General features: G+C 37.6%; 1 protein-coding gene across 1 annotated transcript in view; it reads left to right on the top strand.

Annotated features, from left to right (window-relative positions):
- Positions 1 to 18,740, top strand: part of LOC150087392 (dynactin subunit 1-like) — a gene marked incomplete in the record, with an annotated part of 260,166 nt that overhangs the window by 231,544 nt on the left and 9,882 nt on the right. Inside the window, 2 exon segments of the mRNA XM_090372464.1 lie at positions 4,318 to 4,479; positions 11,048 to 11,197. Coding sequence (XP_090228590.1) covers positions 4,318 to 4,479; positions 11,048 to 11,197 — 312 coding nt within the window.

Raw genomic sequence — 18,740 nt, 5'->3', positions numbered from 1 at the left:
CTTCTTCTGGTAATGGGCAAAAGTCTGGGAACCCACCTAGCAGTAAACTGACTGCTTTACTGCTTTTGACAGCCGACCGGGCTAGCCGGGTGGGTAAAGTGCCTACCTGGCAACCCAAAGGTCGCGGGTTCGAATCCCGCCTCGGGCTTGGATCAAAGTACTGCAAAAACCTTGGGATGTGCATTATGGTCACAGAAGCCGATGCGCCAACAACTACTCAAAAATAAAAAAAACTGCTTTTGACAGCTGCATATCAGTTACTTTACTCATATACAAATGTTGATGGATGATGTTCTCTACAAACACTACACTAATTTGGAGTTCTGCAGCTAGTTCTTTGAAGAAGAAAGAGAAACTAAACCACTGTTCTGTATTCCACTTTATCCAGTACTGCAAAGAAAAAAAAATTAATTCTCAGATCGAAACCAAAATTGGTGTGGTTGCTATAGAGATTTCAAGATATCCAAAAAAAAAATCATCTTTCCATCACAACTGACTTCTGGATGAATATACATGACTGATCTGTGATATGTGGGACTAAGGATCAGAACAAAAAGGGGGGTTACATTCCAAAAGCTAATGAAAATACACCATTTTTTTTTTTTTTTTTTTTATATCTATTGGAAACTTAATTTTTATTAAAAATGGTAATAACTAAACAAGCATGATATATATATGTCAGATAATGTATGTTCATTTAATTTTCTTCCTCTTCATCACTGCCAAGCCCAATCAAATGGTCTCTGTTACAGAATATTTTCACCTACTGAACTTTTTTCTGTAGCATATAGATTTCATGTGTCTTCTGTTCTCTTTAAAAAAAATCAGTAATCTGGTTTGTTTGCTTTTGCTTGATAGATCTCTGTTTCATGGTATGGAGCTAAGCATTTTTGAAGCTCCCTTTTGAACTTTGTGCTCCTTTCAGTCAAAGGAGCTGCATTCAGAAAATAAGAATCTAATTGCTCAGCTAAGTTTATGCTTTTCTGCATGCTTTTTAGTGTAAAATTTGGAACTTCAGAATTTTCATCTACCCCAGAGATTCTCAATGGGGGCAAAAATTGGTTTTTGGGGGCAAAAAAATCATGGGTATTACAGTGGTTTGTGGCCCTCCAAAGTTTAACCCTACCCGACAACATCTTATTCCTTAATATTTAATTTCTCTCATTGGTCAAAAAGCAAAGGTGGTTGAATTATATTAGGAGTGAGTGAGAAATTTTGATAAAAGGAAGATAATGGGCATGGTTTAATTCAACCACCTTTGCTTTTCATAGGGCGCTTCCGTAGCCAGGTGGGAAGGAGCAGCAGTGCGTAGCACATGCTTCTTGATTTAACCGGGGTTCGAGCCCGTCACCACCAAATACGGAGGATGCGGAAAGGTCAGGGAATGACCACCGCATATCCCCGGAGCAATATGGCCTTAGCTACTAATGCTCCTAAAAACCAAATAACAAACAACAAACAGCTTTTCATAGGCATTAAATGCCTATGTGCTTTCAGAGGTAATGTCTCTGCAATCCTTGGCATTTGTGCAATTCCGATAACTGCGACATTGGCAGCGGTGTGCTGGGCTTTGTTTATTCTATAGGTCAGTATGGGATGAGGAAATGTTTCTATCTATTGTTTCTACTTTCTAAGCAACAATTAGTATTGATTTATTATGGAAGTTGTTTATTTTTGACACAAAATGGGCTATGAGAGTTAAACAAAAATAGTTTATATTTTATTATTTAATTCTTTGCATCATCAATCATGTCAAGTTCTGAAAAGAAAAAGTGTCGACAGTATCTGGATGAATATCTAGCTTATGGTTTTATTGACCACCCATTCGACTCAAGACAGCTTTTATCTTATGTATAATAGTTTTTTTCAAATGAGGCTATGAAACCATCAAGACTTTTAGATCACTTAAAAAGGAAACATCCTGATAAAGTTGGTAAACATATCATATATTTTAAAAATTTAAAACAGAATTTTGAGCAACATAACACTGTTACTTCCTTATTTGAGAAGAACAAACAAATGATGATGGAATGATTGCATCTTATAAAATTGCAGAAATCATTGCAAAAAACAGGTAGTGTTTGTACAGTTGCTGAGACTGTTATACGACCCACATTAGAGACTGTAATTTCAATAGTGATGCATCAAAATCCTTCCATCATTTTAAAAGCATCATTGCCATTGAGCAATGATTCAATTCAAAGACAAATCGATGAGATGTCAGTTAACATTGAAGAGCAGCTAGTTGACAAACTAAAAATGAGAAAATTTTCTATTCAGATTGATGAATCCAGAGTTACTGACAAAAGGCCCTTTTAATGGCATACGTTTGTTATTTTGATGATGATTGTAAAATGTATAGAAACTGACTGTACTGGAGCATCCATTTTTGCTGCTGTAAAATCATGTACCTTTGATGAAAATCATGTAAAATTTGGTATCCTGTGCTACTGATGGTGCTGCCTCCATGGTTGGAAGACATAACAGTTTTATAGTCCACCTAAAGGAAATATGTCCCAAAGTTCTTGCAATACACTGCATTGTGCACCGACATCATCTGGTTGCAAAAAAATTAGTCTGGTTCTTCATCACTCTCAGTATAGTTATTAAAACCATCAATAAAATAAAGTCACATAGCAAATACAATCACCTTTTCAAAATATTTTGTGTTGATAATGAAGAACAGTATGTGAGGCTTCTTTTACATACAGAAGTCAGATGACTTTCAAAAGCAAACTCTCTAACAAGATTTGTAACTTTTCATGTAACGGGTAGACCCACCTTTCACCTAGTAACGGGTAGACCCACCTTTCACCTGGATAAGGGCAGTCACACAGCGAGGCATTGAGTCCACTAGCTCACGAAAGCGTTCCACAGGTATTTCCATCCATACTTGCTGCACCACTGTCCATAATTCCATCACATTCCTGGGTAGAGGATCCAAAGCTCGAACCAACACAGCATCCCAAAGATGCTCCCCAGGTTTCGTGTCCGGTGAACGGGGAGGCCTTTCCATGGTGGTAAAATGATGATGGAATGATTGCATCACTATTGATGCAATCACATAGTTAAAAGAGCATCTGCGGAATGCTCTTTTAACTATGTTCTAATCACCACGGCTCTGTGGGGGGTGCATTGTCCTGCTGGAAGAGTCTCCATTGCCCTGTGGGTGTACAATGACCATGAAGGGATGCAGGTGGTCTGCAAGGACGGACATGTAATCCGGACCATTCAGAGGTACATCTAGACGTACCAGAGGTTCCGACGTGTGCCAGTTGAACATGCCCCAGACCATTACTGACTGTCTACCTGCCTGAACAGTCCTTGTTGACATGACTGGTGCATATCTTTGTGTGGTTTCCACCAGATATGCACCCTCCTGTCTGCTCAAAATAGCTGGAAACTGGACTCATCGGACCAGGAGACCCATCTCCATCCAAGGTCCAGTGCCGGTGTTCTTTCGCCCAGTTCAGGTGTAGAGTCCTGTGTCGTGGTGTTAGCAGTGGGACTATAGTGGGTCGGCAATGATTTGTGCCACTGTCGCTCTCCGGTTGGCTGAAACAATGCGAAACAGACAACGATGGCCACATTTGTCGAATCAGATTCACTTTTGTTATTCAAATCTTTCGGACACTTTCTGAGTCGACTTGGTGTATCGACTCACTCACTCTGCAACCATCTCAATGGCAAGCTGAGTATTATAATTCCATAAGCTAGTACACCGTGTTAAATTCTGTAACTGTTAGATGCGTTGTTTGTCTTGGTCTCCGTAAAGGGGCACAAATATGATAATATATATTGAAATAAAATAACACAAAATAAGAACCCATAATGAGTAGGAAGTTAAATCAATAAACATTTAGATTTAAACGTTTTTCATTATTATTTTTTTACATTGAATTCTAATAAAAATGTTTTTTTTTTTTAAATTTGTTATTAAAGCATTCTGCTTTTTAAATGAAAAGTACTTTGCGTGTTTATGTATATGTGTTGGAATTTTCATTATTAAATCAATATAATGTTCAATATATATATATATATATATATATATGAATCACATTTATAAATAATAGAAAATTTTATAATCTTGCAAAGTATTACATTCCCCACCTAGCTACTTCATAAGGCCACCCAACTGGCAAAATTTTCTGCGGAGAGCACTGTAGATAAAATACACTGTATTGTAAAATAAAGCAACTCAAATAATTTCTTTGAGTTGTGTGGGGGGGGTAATTTTTTGTAGAAAAATACACAACTTAGAGTTATGATTTGATGATATGATTTCAAAACATTGATATTTAATTAAATACATTTCAGGACCAGCTGGCTAATCTACCTCCACTCAAGCTCCCAGCAAAACCTTCAGGCTTAACAAGTACAACTGGCTTTACCAACATGTTAGATCTGGAAAAGGGTGCAGAGGATAAAAACAGGGAATCTCTAAGTCATTTGGCTAAACAAACAACTAATATCCTTAATGTAGGTATCTTTAGGATTTGTCTGTTACATCATATACACTGTTCTACCATTAATATCCAGACAGCTCTATTGATAGTTGGTCACATCCTACTAAAGCACCTGTGCCAGACTCAACTATAAATAGGCTCATAGACCTTCAAAGAGACAATACTATGATTGTGAGTGCAAGATTCTGCAATCAATAGAGTTAAGGCTTTTAGCATGGAATGATAATAGGATGCCATATAAACAATGTCTATAAGTGATATATCAATGGCACTGAAGGTCCCTAGGTTGACTATTGTGATTTGATCTGCAAATGGAAGCAGACTTCTGCTGAAACCTTGCAAAACAACTCAGAACCCTCCAAAGCTGATAGAAACTGACAGGAGAACCTCACAAAGAATTGTCCACTCAGAATGCAGATCAAAGTTCCTGCAGCAAGCATAGGCTCTCATTGAGATGATTAGTAGTACACATGTCAACACTAATACAGTGAGCAGGACAGTGCATGATATAGGGTTACTCCAGCCATCTAGCATGGTATAAGGCCCACTGTTCTTGGACGATAAACATGGAAAACAGTGCTTTGTAGTGATGATTCACAGTGCATGAACTACCAGTCTCGCAGTTGTCCCTACAGGTAGTGCAGTAAATATAATCACTGTTATCCCATACTATGTGGAAAAGGCCTGGGTGTGAATCACATCGGTGATGGGAGGAATTTATGGGCCTTTTTTACAATGTGGCTGCATTAGTCTCAAGTGAAAGTAGCAGAACTGTTTGTCCATCAAGCAGTCAAATTGACCATAGAACACATGCAATCTACAGACATAATATATATAAGGTTAAATATGGTCTTGGTGTTGCTGATGCCTAAAATCATACAACAGTAGCAACAACAGTCTTGACAGCCATGAATTGACAGTCATTTTCTCCAGATGCCTGGAGAAAGCTACCTACTGGACTGTATCATCCTGAAAAAGTTAGCTGTAGGCAGTGTGATGGTCTGGGGCCGTTTATCATGGTTTGGCCTGGTACCATTGGTTGTTTAGGACATTACCATGAATGCTTAAGTCTCTCTAAACATCCTGCACAATAATGTGTTATCTACATTATAGCAGCACATCAAGTAAGGCCTGTATCAGCAGGAGAGTGCCCCATATTATACTGCTCACACTGTGATGTACGCTGGTTTGAGAGGGCGCCTCTGTAGCCAGGTGGGAAGGAGCAGTAGTGCATATCACATGCTTCTTGATTAGACCGGTGTTCGAGCCCGTCACCACCAAATACGGAAGATGCGGAAAGGTCAGCGAATGACCACCGCATATCCCAGAGCAATATGGCCTTAGTTGCTAATGCTCCTAAAAAAAAAAAAAAAAAAAAAAACCAAAAGCTGGTTTGAGGACATGAAAGTGAACTGGCCAGCCCAGGGCTCCTTATACAGAACCTCTGGAATGAATAGAATCATCAAGTACATGTGAGAAAAGACTGTCCAAAATACTGAATTCCAGAAAATATCAGAGGACATTTACAAAAAAAACTGGTGGAGACTATTGGCTGTCGTGAAGGCTAAATGTTTCCTTACACATTAGTTTTCCTGTAACTAAAGGTTATTCGTAGATATGCAGGTGTCTGAATATTAATGGTAGGGCAGTGTATATTCAAGATTGAAAGTTAATCAATCATTCATCAAATTGTCTTGCATTAATATAATTTAGAACAAAACAAATTCTTAAGACATTCTTTTGTATGTTATCTTTACATATATTTTATCATATCATCACAATTCCTTAAATAAGGAAATCAAAATGGTGACAGTTGTGTCCAGTAATTAAATTTGAAAATAATTTTATATATTGTTTTTATACCTTTTTACATACTCTTAAAAAAAATTGTAAAATTTATCCATCATCCACAACATGTATCTTGAAATCCCCTCAGACATCCCAGTTGTAACTTTCATAGTTTATATCCTACATATTCCATCTGTTTTATTAATCTTCCTTTATATGAGCTAAGGGAGCTATAGGAACTGATGAAATTTAATCCCATTGTGAAGCAAAAGAGCCTTTGCATTTATAAGATATTGAAACATGCTGCCACTACCTTCTGGTTTGTGATCAACATCAGCTTCTTCAAAAGAATCTTTACATCTAAATAGTAGCACATAGAATCAACAAATATCTATATATAGATAGTTGTTGATTCTGTGTGATACTGAAAAAGTGAGATATATTTTAGTGTGGTTAATTTTGCATTATATTTGGTGAAACGTCTGTGACTAAGTCGTCTAATTCTTGCTGATTAGAGAAATGCGTAAATTTGCTTGAGCATACAAAATCATAATCCTGTACACCAGATGAGTCCTCCACCTCTGAAGACACTTCAAATAAGGAGTGGAGTAGGATTGGTAACTCTTCACTATGTGGCACTGGGACAGTGAAGAGTGTAGTAATACATCTTTGACCTTTAGCATTCATACACATAAATTGTCCACGATACAAAAGTAACAATCATCATGATGTTTAGTAGTCACTTAAAATTCAAGGAATCACCAGCTGTGACATATAGCTATCCTAATGTTGATTATCAGGTGTATGAATACAATATCTCAAGAACCATGGTGTATGAATACAATATCTCAGGAAATAACAGAAGACTTATTTTGTGAAATTAACCTATTGGCAGTGGGTTGTTGAACAGTGGTATAAGTTGAATGAGTTGACTCCCATGTCACAGCACAAAGGCAGTTTGGCAATAAGACTTCAGAATTCCTCTGGAAGACCACGGGTATTGCAACTGAAGATATTGCATGAGGCATGTTTGGTGTCATAAGAGGTGTTTTATCACGATTTTAAATGCTGCTACAGTTATAAGAAAAGTAGGATCCTAATCAGTCAATTTTATCTGTCTGAAGAGGCAATGAAACTAGCAAGTTGTAACAAAGACAGGATACCCGTGGATGGATAGAGGCTGCAGCCAATTGCTTTGGTAAGAATCCAGATGGTTCAACTACTGTTTTTGACAAGAAGCAGGTTTTAATTCTTGGTCTATTCAAAATCAAGTTTAGTTTGATTAATAACTGTGGTACTACTGTTGTGACCTCCAGTTTAGGCAGAAAATGAAGCTGGAGATATAGATATGAGCTATTCGTTATATGCTGTATTCTTATCTTGAACAGTCTAAGCACATTTTTTAAAAAAAATCAAGGTTTACATAAAGGATAAAATTTTAGGGTGGAATTAGGAATAAAGGATTTCATCCTACAAGAATAACTTCGCTGATAGTGTCTGAGCAAACATTATAAGATTGGAAGGTTAAAACAATAATCCAAACATAGAAAAGAGGAACAGAAACCATAATCACTCCTATTCCCTACTCTTATAATGCCATAGAATACAAGGCTGAGAAAGGCTCCATTGGAGAAAGACCATCACCGAGTTGTAATCTGAGGTGAGGACTGCTAACCTTGTACTAGCCTTTCTGAAACCTTTGAAAAATCACACAAACCCAAATCACTATTTCCCTCACTAGCTATCTTAGAAAAAAATTTTAAACAATTGTCTAACATGGTTTCTTGAGACACACACAATCTTCTTAGTCTTACTCAATATGAGTTTCAGAAAAATAGAACAAATTTGGATGTTCATGACAAAGGCAGAAACAAACATACATAATTCATCCACAACTTTTTGAGCAAAAGAACTCTCCCAGTCCAGTACAACCATATTCTGTCCCAAAAGTATGTTCAAGATGAAGAAGTTCACCAAGGCTCAGTCCTTGGTACAATTCTGTTCATAATTAAAATTAACCTCATTACAACACAACATTACTGAAACTGTGGAAGCATTTATATGCAGATAACCTGACTATTTCAATTAATTTTCATTGTTAATCAATTAAAATGTATTTAAACAGAATTCATGTCCCAGACTAGAGCATCAAAGCAATGGGCACAAAGTAGCAGGAGTGCTGTGGCCTGGGGGAGAACTGAAGGGGGTGATTCTCCAATGCGTGGCAGCCTAAAAAAATGTGCAGACTTTCTGGAACAGGACATGATCTAGCCGGCGGGGGGATGTCTTTATGTGTGCTGGGTGCAGAGAGAGTGTGAAGAAATTAGGTGCCAATCTGTGTTCTGCTGGGCATCTACAAGAGTTTGAACAGTAGGGTAGGTGCCCTCGAAGGAATTAAAATGGGAGGCCTATTAAGCTCTCAGCTGCCCAACTCAATACCAGAGTTGATTCTTGTACATCAGGCAACACATTGGCAACCTTCAAGGCAGAATGCACTGGTCCCTCAGAAGCTAATTATTGTCAGTGAATCTATTGTCAGGGAAATGCAGAAATATATTGTGCAAAAAGAATTGGTGGAATAGGACCCAGGGTATGTCTGCCAGGGGCAAAAGTTGATGACATTATAGAGCCGATATCTTTTAAGGGCAAAAAAGGTGATACTGTTGTACACGTTGTCACTAATGACATTAGGAATAGATGCGTGGACTTAAAAAGTACAGGTCAATGTTGAAAAAAAGTTGCAAGTTAGAGTTAAATTTGAAAGTGTCTGCAATTCTGCCTGGACACAATAGGAGCATATATGATGAGAGCCTTGTCAATCAATACAGCCCTTGAGAAATTATGCAAGGCTCATGGGGTAGAATTTTTCCAGCATGGTGTGTGTTCTTCTTAACAGATGAGATTGCTTCTACAGGGATGAGATACACTTAAATAGAAAGGGTGCAAGAATATGTGCTGATACTATCGAGGCAATGTTAGGTAGGCTGGAAAACTGCTAGCTTAGGGGGATCACAGACTAAAGATTAACAGTAACCAGAGGTGAAAGTGATTCTAGCACTGCTCCTATTGGAATGAGCAGCAGCCTGGAAAGCAAGGTGCTGGAGATTTCAAGAACTGCTTGGAGTCACCATGAAACAAGTAAATTCATGGACTGTGTTAGATTTTAGGGTAACTAAGAGTAAGAACAGGTGCATGTATACTTGCATGTACTATATTGAATAGATTTGATGAATTTGAAGTGCTGGTCAAGACATCGAAGGCAGATATTGCTGGGATATCAGAGACATGGTGTCACACAAATATAAGGAATGCAGAATTTAAATTTGGGGATTACATGAGAGGACATGTATGTATGTTTACCAATTCTACAGTGGCTCCCAGACAATAGTCCATCTCCACCATGATCTGATTGAGGTGTTTAAGGATTTGAATGGCTTGAGCAAACTCAATACTGTTGGGATTCTTCCATTTGCTCAGACTGTGCACATGAAGAGGCATAAATTCAAATTGAGGAAGAATAGTTGCAGAATAGATGTGAGGAAGTTTGCCTTCAGCTGATGGGTGGTTGATTGCTGGAACAAGCTTCCATCCATTGTTGTAAAAGCAAATAGTTTGAAGAAATTGAAGTAAGAAATAGATAAACTATTTAAGGGGATGGATAGATGAAATGGGAAATTTTTGTTTGTGTTTATTTTATTTTTTAATTTTTGGCTGCTGCTGTATGAGCTTGCTTCTTTGCATCATTTTCCACTATTAATTAATACTAATAAGCTGCTTAAGCTGTTTGCCATATTGCTAGCTTTAATGCAGATTTATAAATCTCACCCTGCAAAAAGCATCATCTTCACTGACTTTTTAAGTGCCATTCATACATATCTTTCAGCGAGAAGATCACTCTTTATCTCCACATACAAGAAAAATTCTCTCTTATTTATCTCTTCTTAGGAATAAACAACTACTAGTTAAATTCTGTAGGATTTTGGGACATTCTGAAATTTCAGGCAACAGACAGGCTGACCAAGCTGGAAAAAAAACCTATGAAATGCTTTTTTTTTTTAATAAAACCCATGGTAACATAATGATTTCATCCCCGTTATTAGAAGTCAGCGAAACTGAAGGGATTAAAATCCGGAAAAACCAAATAATATCAAATAAAACAATGTAAATCAAACTTTCACTCAAACAGACATGAAGTGATTCTTGCCAGCTACATATGGGCATACATACTTGACACACTTTTCTTTTGATGAAAGATAATCCTCCACCGGTCACTGATGCTATTCTCAACTGACAGCAAAACATATTTTCATAGACTATCCACTTTGTCATAAAGTTCGATAAACAGTGTTTCAGTCGCATGTACTGTCACACAACCCACTTAGCACCACAGACAATTTTAGGAGAGAAATCAAATGTTAATGACATTTTTACTTTCCTTAAACTAACAAAATAGCAGGTGCATTATAGCCAAAGTAGCTTTTTTGTGCCAAAAAAATCCCCAAACAGCAGCTACTCCTAAATGAAAGAATGCTTTCATTACAATAGCTAAACTTATCCACTATCCAAAAAATTGTTCCCTTTCAAACTTCACTTAAAATTTTTGTAACAATTTCAAATCAGTATACAGTATTATGATGCACAAGTAAATAAAACTCATACTTTTATCATATGTATTCATGGTTTTCTGTATAGTAGTATGCCTAAGGTTTGCCTATAGGATAACAGTAATGTGCTTTAAAATTACTTTAGGTTTTAATAAAATGCGAATGTATTATAATATATCTATTAATTAGGAACTACATAAAATATGCGTGTATAGTAAAGTGGTAGATATATCAAAGCGTAAACCTGCAATGGAGCCGATTATAGAAAAGGCTGCACCTGCCAACCATTTGATAGAAGCAACAACTAAACTACTGCTACTACAAAAACAGTCCAAACAGGTAAGCAAATATTTTTGCAATAATGTTTTTTTGTTTAAGTAATAAATATAGCACAGAATCATTTTCAAGCATCACTTGAATTGATTACTTAAAATCTGACACTGAAGAAGTGGAATAATTTACAAGATACTTTTAATGAGTTGGCCAGTATTATTACCATAAAAGCTCAAATATTTATGCATATCATGCTTGGCACTATGCCAACACTTTGAAATGAAGCCAAACTTATTTCACAACAAAAACAACATTACAAATGTGGTTAACACTCAAGTGCTTGTCAGGATGTAATTGTGAGGTTGTGCTGTGACATTAGGTGGGGGACAGTCAAAGAATGCCTTAATGTATGTTACGTATTTGCTTGTGGCATGCAACTTTTAGTCAGTATGATGGTTCCAACATGCATTTTAATGTAATTTGAATGGTACTTTTTATTATTATTTCTAAGGAGTAGCAACCTTGTGCACTTGTCTACATTACCATTCACATTCAGGTATTCTTCAGCATAGTTCTGAGGTATGTTTATTTATTTATTTTTATGCATTTCTTCTTCCTCTGCTTTATTTGCCAATGGGTCTCCAGTTCTTTAATATTTTTGTCTACTTGTCATTATCCATCCTATTTATTTATTTATTATTTTTTTTTTTTTTTCGAGTATTTGAAAGATTTATAAGATTATTAGCATTTTAAAATATTCAAGATGAAAGAGGGTGACAAAACTCCAGAGGAAAGAAAAAAAAATGATTGCCAAAGAATGAAGACAGCGCCAATTGTAGTGCCAATGTTTGGAAACTTTGAAATGAATGACTTTAAATGTCGAATGAATGGCTACTGCAAGAGCAGACAAGCAGCTGGAAAGGCCAGACAGAATGGTAGATAGTGTCTTAAGCAACTAAGGCTATGTGGCATTAGTATACTGTGTTTGCAATAGCATGTATTCTTTGGTCTGTTTGCTGGACAAAAAAAAAAAAAAAAAAACTGGATAAAACTATACACCCCTTTCCTAAGGCCTACTAAACTCAGCAACATTGTGAAAAAAGTCAATTTCTTCCCATTGAGACTGGATTTAAACCTAGGATTTTTTGCAGAGTGTGACAAGACAATGATCATGGGCACCATACAAACTGGCACAGCTGCAATCTAGAATGAGATTTTTTAATAACAAAATAAAAAAAATTTCCACTCATTCTCTAGGCAGCCAAGTCCAAAACAGTTTACAAATTCATTATGACTGTGTACATATTGAATTGTAAAAGGCAACTGGATTTTTAGTTCCACAGTTCATAGTGGACTGCACAGACTGTGAGGTAGCCTGTGCACTGCCATAAAATTTTTTGTAGCCAGAAAATTCTAATCAAGTAGAATTAAATAAGTAGAAATTGCAAAGAACCAAATATTGAACAGCATGACTGCGGTCCAGTGCCAACAATTTGTGAGTTATGCAAATTGAAAAATTTTCTCAAAGAAAGATCCAGTGATACAAAATTCAATAGTGTTGCTGCCAAAGAAAATTAAAATTCAGATGAGCATTTCCAGACTTTCTTTGTAAATGATTGTCAAATTCAATTTCTCTACACTTTAAAATTTTCGGAGAACACATTAGAACTTACATTTCCTCTTTCAATAGATATGATCAGTTATGTTAGGAAGAGTATCCACAAGGAGAATCTATGATAATTAATGAAGTAGTTTAGGAAACTTTCCCCCACAAAAAGAACTTATAAAAATAAAATTTTCATTTATGCTTCAATATACATAAAACAAAATATACATATATATACATACAGGATGTCAAAAGGATTTTGACGAATCTTGATGCTAAGAAAGCTCCAGGTCCTGATGGCATTTCTCCCCTTGTTCTCAAAACCTGTGCTCCTGAACTTACTCCTGTTCTATGTTGCCTTTTTTCATTTTCTCATTCCAAAGGTGTTTTTCCTTCTGCTTGGAAATTTGCTCATATCCAGCCAGTTCCCAAAAAGGGTGACAAATCCCTCCCATCCAATTATCGTCCCATTGCAGTTACTTCTACTCTTTCTAAAGTAATGGAGAAATTAATTAACTGCCAACTCTTAAAACTACCTAGAAACCTTCCGTCTGATCAACGATCGCCAGTATGGATTCTGTCAGTGTCGATCCACTGGTGATATTCTGGCTTATGTTACCCATTTATGGACTAATTCAATGGATAGGTTTGGTGAAACACAAGTAGTTGCTCTTGACATCTCAAAGGCTTTCTTCTAAACAAGCTTCCATCTTATGGTTTGCCAACTGCTTTTTGTAATTGGTTATCCAGTTTTCTTTCTGATCGCTCACTGAGGGTGATGGTAGATAGCTCTCTGTCTTCTAATTTCTCCACTAATGCCGGTGTCCCCCAAGATTCAGTTCTTTCCCCCACTCTTTTCCTCTTGTATATTAATGACCTTCCATTGACTGGAAATCCTATCCATAGTTTTGCCGATGATAGCACATTGCATTCCACTTTCCATTTTGAAAAACCTTGCCCTGCTCAATCAGCTTCAACTTCTCGAAAATCTGCTACCAATTCCTTAAATGCCGATCTTCAGGTAATTTTCTAGTGGAGCAAAGACAGCTTAGTTTCAACCCTCCTAAAATTCAGTCTTCTCTTATATCTCGCAAAAAGGATTCTTCTGCTCCTATTCTTATCTTTGGTGACACTCCGATTTCTAGGCAAAATGAGATATCTCTTTTGGGGATTACCCTGACTTCTAATCTCTCATGGCACAAGCATATTATAAATATTGCTTCCTCTGCATCTAAAAAACTTCGTTTTGTCTTTCGCTCTCGGCGTTACTTTTCTTCCAAACAGCTGCTCACTCTGTATAAATCACAAATCTGCCCTACCATGGAATATTTTCCCACATCTGGGGTGATGCCCCCAAAACCTCTCTCAGGCTTCTTGATTCCATTCAGAAGAGGGCAGTTAGGTTAATTAATGATTCATCTCTAACAGAGTCTCTCCACTCGCTGTCTCATAGACGTACTGTTTCTGCTGCAAGCCTCTTCTACAGATACTTCCATGGGCACTGTTCTGAATTGGCTTCTATAATTCCCGCTCTCTCTTTCAAAACAGTTCAAACACGTGTAGCCAACATCCATTTACTGTCCAACTTCAGACTCACAGAACCAACTTTTCATCTTCCTTGTTTATTCATTCAACTGCCGTTTTCTGGAAGAACCTTCCTTCATACGTATTTCCTGAAAATTACAGTCTACAGAAGTCCAATGTCAACAAATATATTCTTTTGTCTTCTCAACCTCCAACCCAAGCACGGTACTAAGTACTATAGGTTCTAATACCTCTCTTGTTTGGGGCTTACATAAAAAAAAAAAAAAAAGCATACTGTCATTAACAATCCTGTCAACCTTTGTATCACCTACAGACTTGGACATTAAGCCTGACGTCCGTCATCAATAGCTTTGATAAATACAAAAAACAGTGGGCCCAGCACCGAACCCTGGGGAACTCCATTAATAACATTAGTCCACGAAGAGCAGTGTCCATTGAGTACCACTCTCTGTAATCTCCCACTCACCACCCTTTTATCCATTGTAGCAACTTGCCCTTAATACCATATTGCTCCAATTTGTACAGTAGTCTTCCATGAGAACAGTATCAAAAACTTTCCTGAAATCAGTGTATGATACTGACAGTGGTAGAAAGTGAAAAGGACTTGGTAATTGTGCAGGCAGGTATGAAGTTTTCTGAGCAGTGCAGACTCTTCCTCAAGACACCATGAGCAAGAGTAGCTCATGGTGTCTTGTCAATGATATACAGGAATTTTTCTAGCAGGGATAAGGAGGTGATTATCCCCTTGTATAAGGCAATGCTCAGGCAACACCTTGTGTACTGCATATAGGTCTGGAGGTCTCATTTTAAGAAGGATGTAGAGCTGTTGGAACGAGTACAGAGAAGGGCAACAAGATTAATGAATGGAACAAAGAGTTGATCTTATGAAGAAAGGCTTAAGTTTTGCAAATTACAGTGTCTGGAGACTAGGCACCTGCGAGGTGATCTGATTGAGTCGTATAAAGCCTTGAATGGTTTGAGCATGCTTAATGCTGATGGGATTCTTCCTCTTGCTCAGAATAATTGCCTGAGAGGGCATAAATTCAAATTGAGGAAAGACAGTTGTAGAATAGATGTGCAGAAGTTTGCCTTTAGCCAGTGGGTGGTTGATTGCAGAAACAAACTTCCATCTGTCATTGTAGAAGTTGATAGCTTAAACAGATTCAAGGCAGAACTAGATAAACATTTGGAGTGAGTGGATGGGTGAAATGAGAAGGGGATGTGTGTGGTTTATTTTATTTTTTTTTTGGCTGATGCTATATAAGCTTGCTTTCTTGCAACATATGCCCTTGCTAATGTGGTGCCTCCGTAGCCAGGTGGGCAGGAGCAGCAGTGCGTAGCACACACTTCTTGATTAGACCAGGGTTTGAGCCCATGCCCACCAAATACGGAGGATGTGGAAAGGTCAGGGAATGACCACCACATATCCCCGGAGCAATATGGCCTTAGTTGCTAATGCTCCTAAAAACCAAATAACAACAACCTTGCTAATGCTAATATCAAAATTATTTTTTGCATCCAGTTCCTTAGTGACCACATTGTAGTATCCAATCAAATTAGTCAGACAAGACATAACTTTAACAAACCCATGCTGTGTCTTAACTATTACTGCAGTCTTGTCTAGATGATCCTGAAATGCTTCTTTAACCAGTGACCCATTATTTTCCCTAGAACACAAATTACACTAACAGGGCTATAGTTACTTGTGTCACCTTTTGAACGCCATTTGCACACCTCCAGTCCATGGGGACCACCCCCTGAGGCTAAGGAAGCTCCCATAATCATGGCTAAGGGTTTGCTTACTTCCTTTGCTGGCTCCTTTAATATAACTGGATAGATCACATCCACCCCAGGTACTTTCCTTATATTTAACTTCAAAAATTTTTCCACTGTGCTCTTAGTTATTACAAAATTACTTAGCTCCCTGTTAGAGTTTGATAACCTTCTGGCATTCCCCCTCCTTGAATAACTCCTCACGTGTGAATGTAGATGCAAAATACTCATTCAGTTATCAGCTACCTGAGCATGATCATCAATAGTTAAACCATCTATGTTAAGTGGAGCAATCTGATTCATCACTTTTCTTCTAGAGTTTACATAAGTAAAGAACTCTGCTATTTTTCTTTGCATTCTTTGCCAGAGATTTCTCATAATCTGCCATAGGCTTCTTGTGTTGCCTGATAATTTATATGCATCCCGTGCCTCATTAATTCAGCTGACATCCATTTAGGCTTAAACCCTGAACAGTATTTCTTAGTTGGTATAAAAGCCTATTGGCTTCGAAGATTAAGTCCCTGAAGACTTCTCACTTAGAATTTGCTGTTGGTAACATCATCAGTATAGAATCACTGTATAGAATTTAAAAACTGTCTGAGACCACTGTAGTCACCTTAAGAAAGCAAAAGCAAATCCCACATCGGTACGCTAATCACTGACACTTAGTGGTTGCTTAATCTGCAAATTCTTAATGCATGAATAATCACTGCTGATAATCAGATCAAGAGTATTACTACCTCTGGTTGCATCCCGATCATGTTGCCGTATAAAACAGTCATCCAATAAATCCACAAAAGTCTTGCTAGTGTGTGAGTGACCAACCCACAAGTTCCAGTTGATATCTGGAAAGTTAAAATTCCCCATTATAAGACATCCTAATTTACTGGCCCACTTTATTTCTCTGCACAATTGCTCATTGTACTCATCAGATTCATTATGCCCATAACACAAACGTACTCTCATTTTCCCTTTCCCAATGCTTATGTCACACCACACTGACTCAACATTTCATTATCCACCAATGTCAACTGGATGCACTTCTTTAGATTTTGTGTGTTTATTAACTAATAGCATAACCCTTTCTGTCTTGTCTATCCTTTCTGTACACATTGTACTTCCCAAATTCCAATTCTGCACTGCTTATGTCTGTGTGACACCAAGTCTCTGATATCCCAACAAAATCTGCCTTTGATGTATTGACTAGCAGTTCAAGCTCATCAAATTTATTAACTATACTCCTAGCATTGGTGTACCTGCACCTGTTTCTACTCTTAGTTACCCTAACACAGCCCATGTATTTACTTGTTCCACTGACTCTCAGCAGTCCTGGAAATCCCCATTGCCTTGCTTTCAAGGCTGCTGCTCAATTGCATTTCAATAGAAGTAGTGCAAGAATCACTTTTGCCTCTACCTGCGGCCACTGTTAATCTTTTAGTCTGTGTATCCCCCCCCAAGCTAGCAGTTTTCTGACCCATCTAATAATACCTTGATAACATCAGCAAATATTCTTGCACCCTTTCTATTTAAGTGTACCCCATTCCTGTAAAAGCAGCCTCTCCGGTTAACATGCACAGACCACACTGAAAAAAAATTCTACCCCTTGATCTTTGCAAATCTCTCTAGGGCCGAATTGATTGACAAGACTCTAATCATATACTCCCTCCTATTGTGTCTGGACAGAATTGCTGACACTTTCAAATTCAACCTTAGCTTGCAACGTTTTTTTTCAACATTGAACTGTACTTGCTAATTAAATCTGCAGATCTCTTACTCTTAATGTCTTTAGTGCCACTGTGTACAACAATATCACCTTTTGTGCCCTTAAAAGTTGATATCTGCTCTACAACGTCATCAACTTTTGCTCCTGGTCCTGTTCCACCTATCCATTTTGCATAATATATTTCCTATCTCCCTGACAATAGAGTGACCAACAATAGCTAGTTCCTGTTGGACCAGCACATTCTGCCTTGGAAATTGCCTCTGTGTTGCCTGCTGCACAGGAGTGAGCTCTGGCATTGAGTTGGGCAGCTGAGAGCTTGATGGGTGCCTCATATTAACTTCTTCGAGGGCATCTACCCTACACCTCAAACTCTCATAGACGCCCATTAGAACTCTGAGTTAGTGCCTAATTTCTAGGCACCTAGCACACACACGGACATTCTCCTTGGCTAGATCATTCCCTGGTCCCGAAATGTCTGCAAACATTTCACACATTTTTTGAGACTGTGATGTATTGGAGAATCGTGCCCTTTGTCTCCCGAGCCACAGCACTCCTGCTACTCTGATTTTTGCTTCACAGCTCTAGTCTGGGTCATGATTTCTGTTTAAATAGAAATAGTTTAATTAACAATGAAATTTAATATGATTAATTGATAATACTATACTAACCTAATAAATTCCTAATACAGTGCTACATATTATGCTATCGGAGATATACGTTACGCTATTTCACATCTGACAGTATCTCTGTTTCCTCATTGCAAAATAGAATGTATGACATTACCATTTTGCGCTTGTACTCATTGAGATCCTGAGCCAATTCATAGTTTCGATAGCATATTATGCGTGGATTCTGTCGTTTCTTGAAGATCTAATTAGCGCTTCATGTGTAATTTGCAACAAAGCATGACAGAGTAATATGATAGTGTGATTGTACCAATACAAATACTTGTATTGTTGCAA

The sequence above is a fragment of the Mastigoproctus giganteus genome, chromosome 4, assembly GCF_048544385.1.
Source record: "Mastigoproctus giganteus isolate SK-2022 chromosome 4, ASM4854438v1, whole genome shotgun sequence".
Lineage (NCBI taxonomy): Eukaryota > Metazoa > Arthropoda > Arachnida > Uropygi > Thelyphonidae > Mastigoproctus > Mastigoproctus giganteus.
The sequence above is the reverse complement of the archived record's forward strand: the minus strand, read 5'-3'. Positions and strand labels throughout refer to the sequence as shown.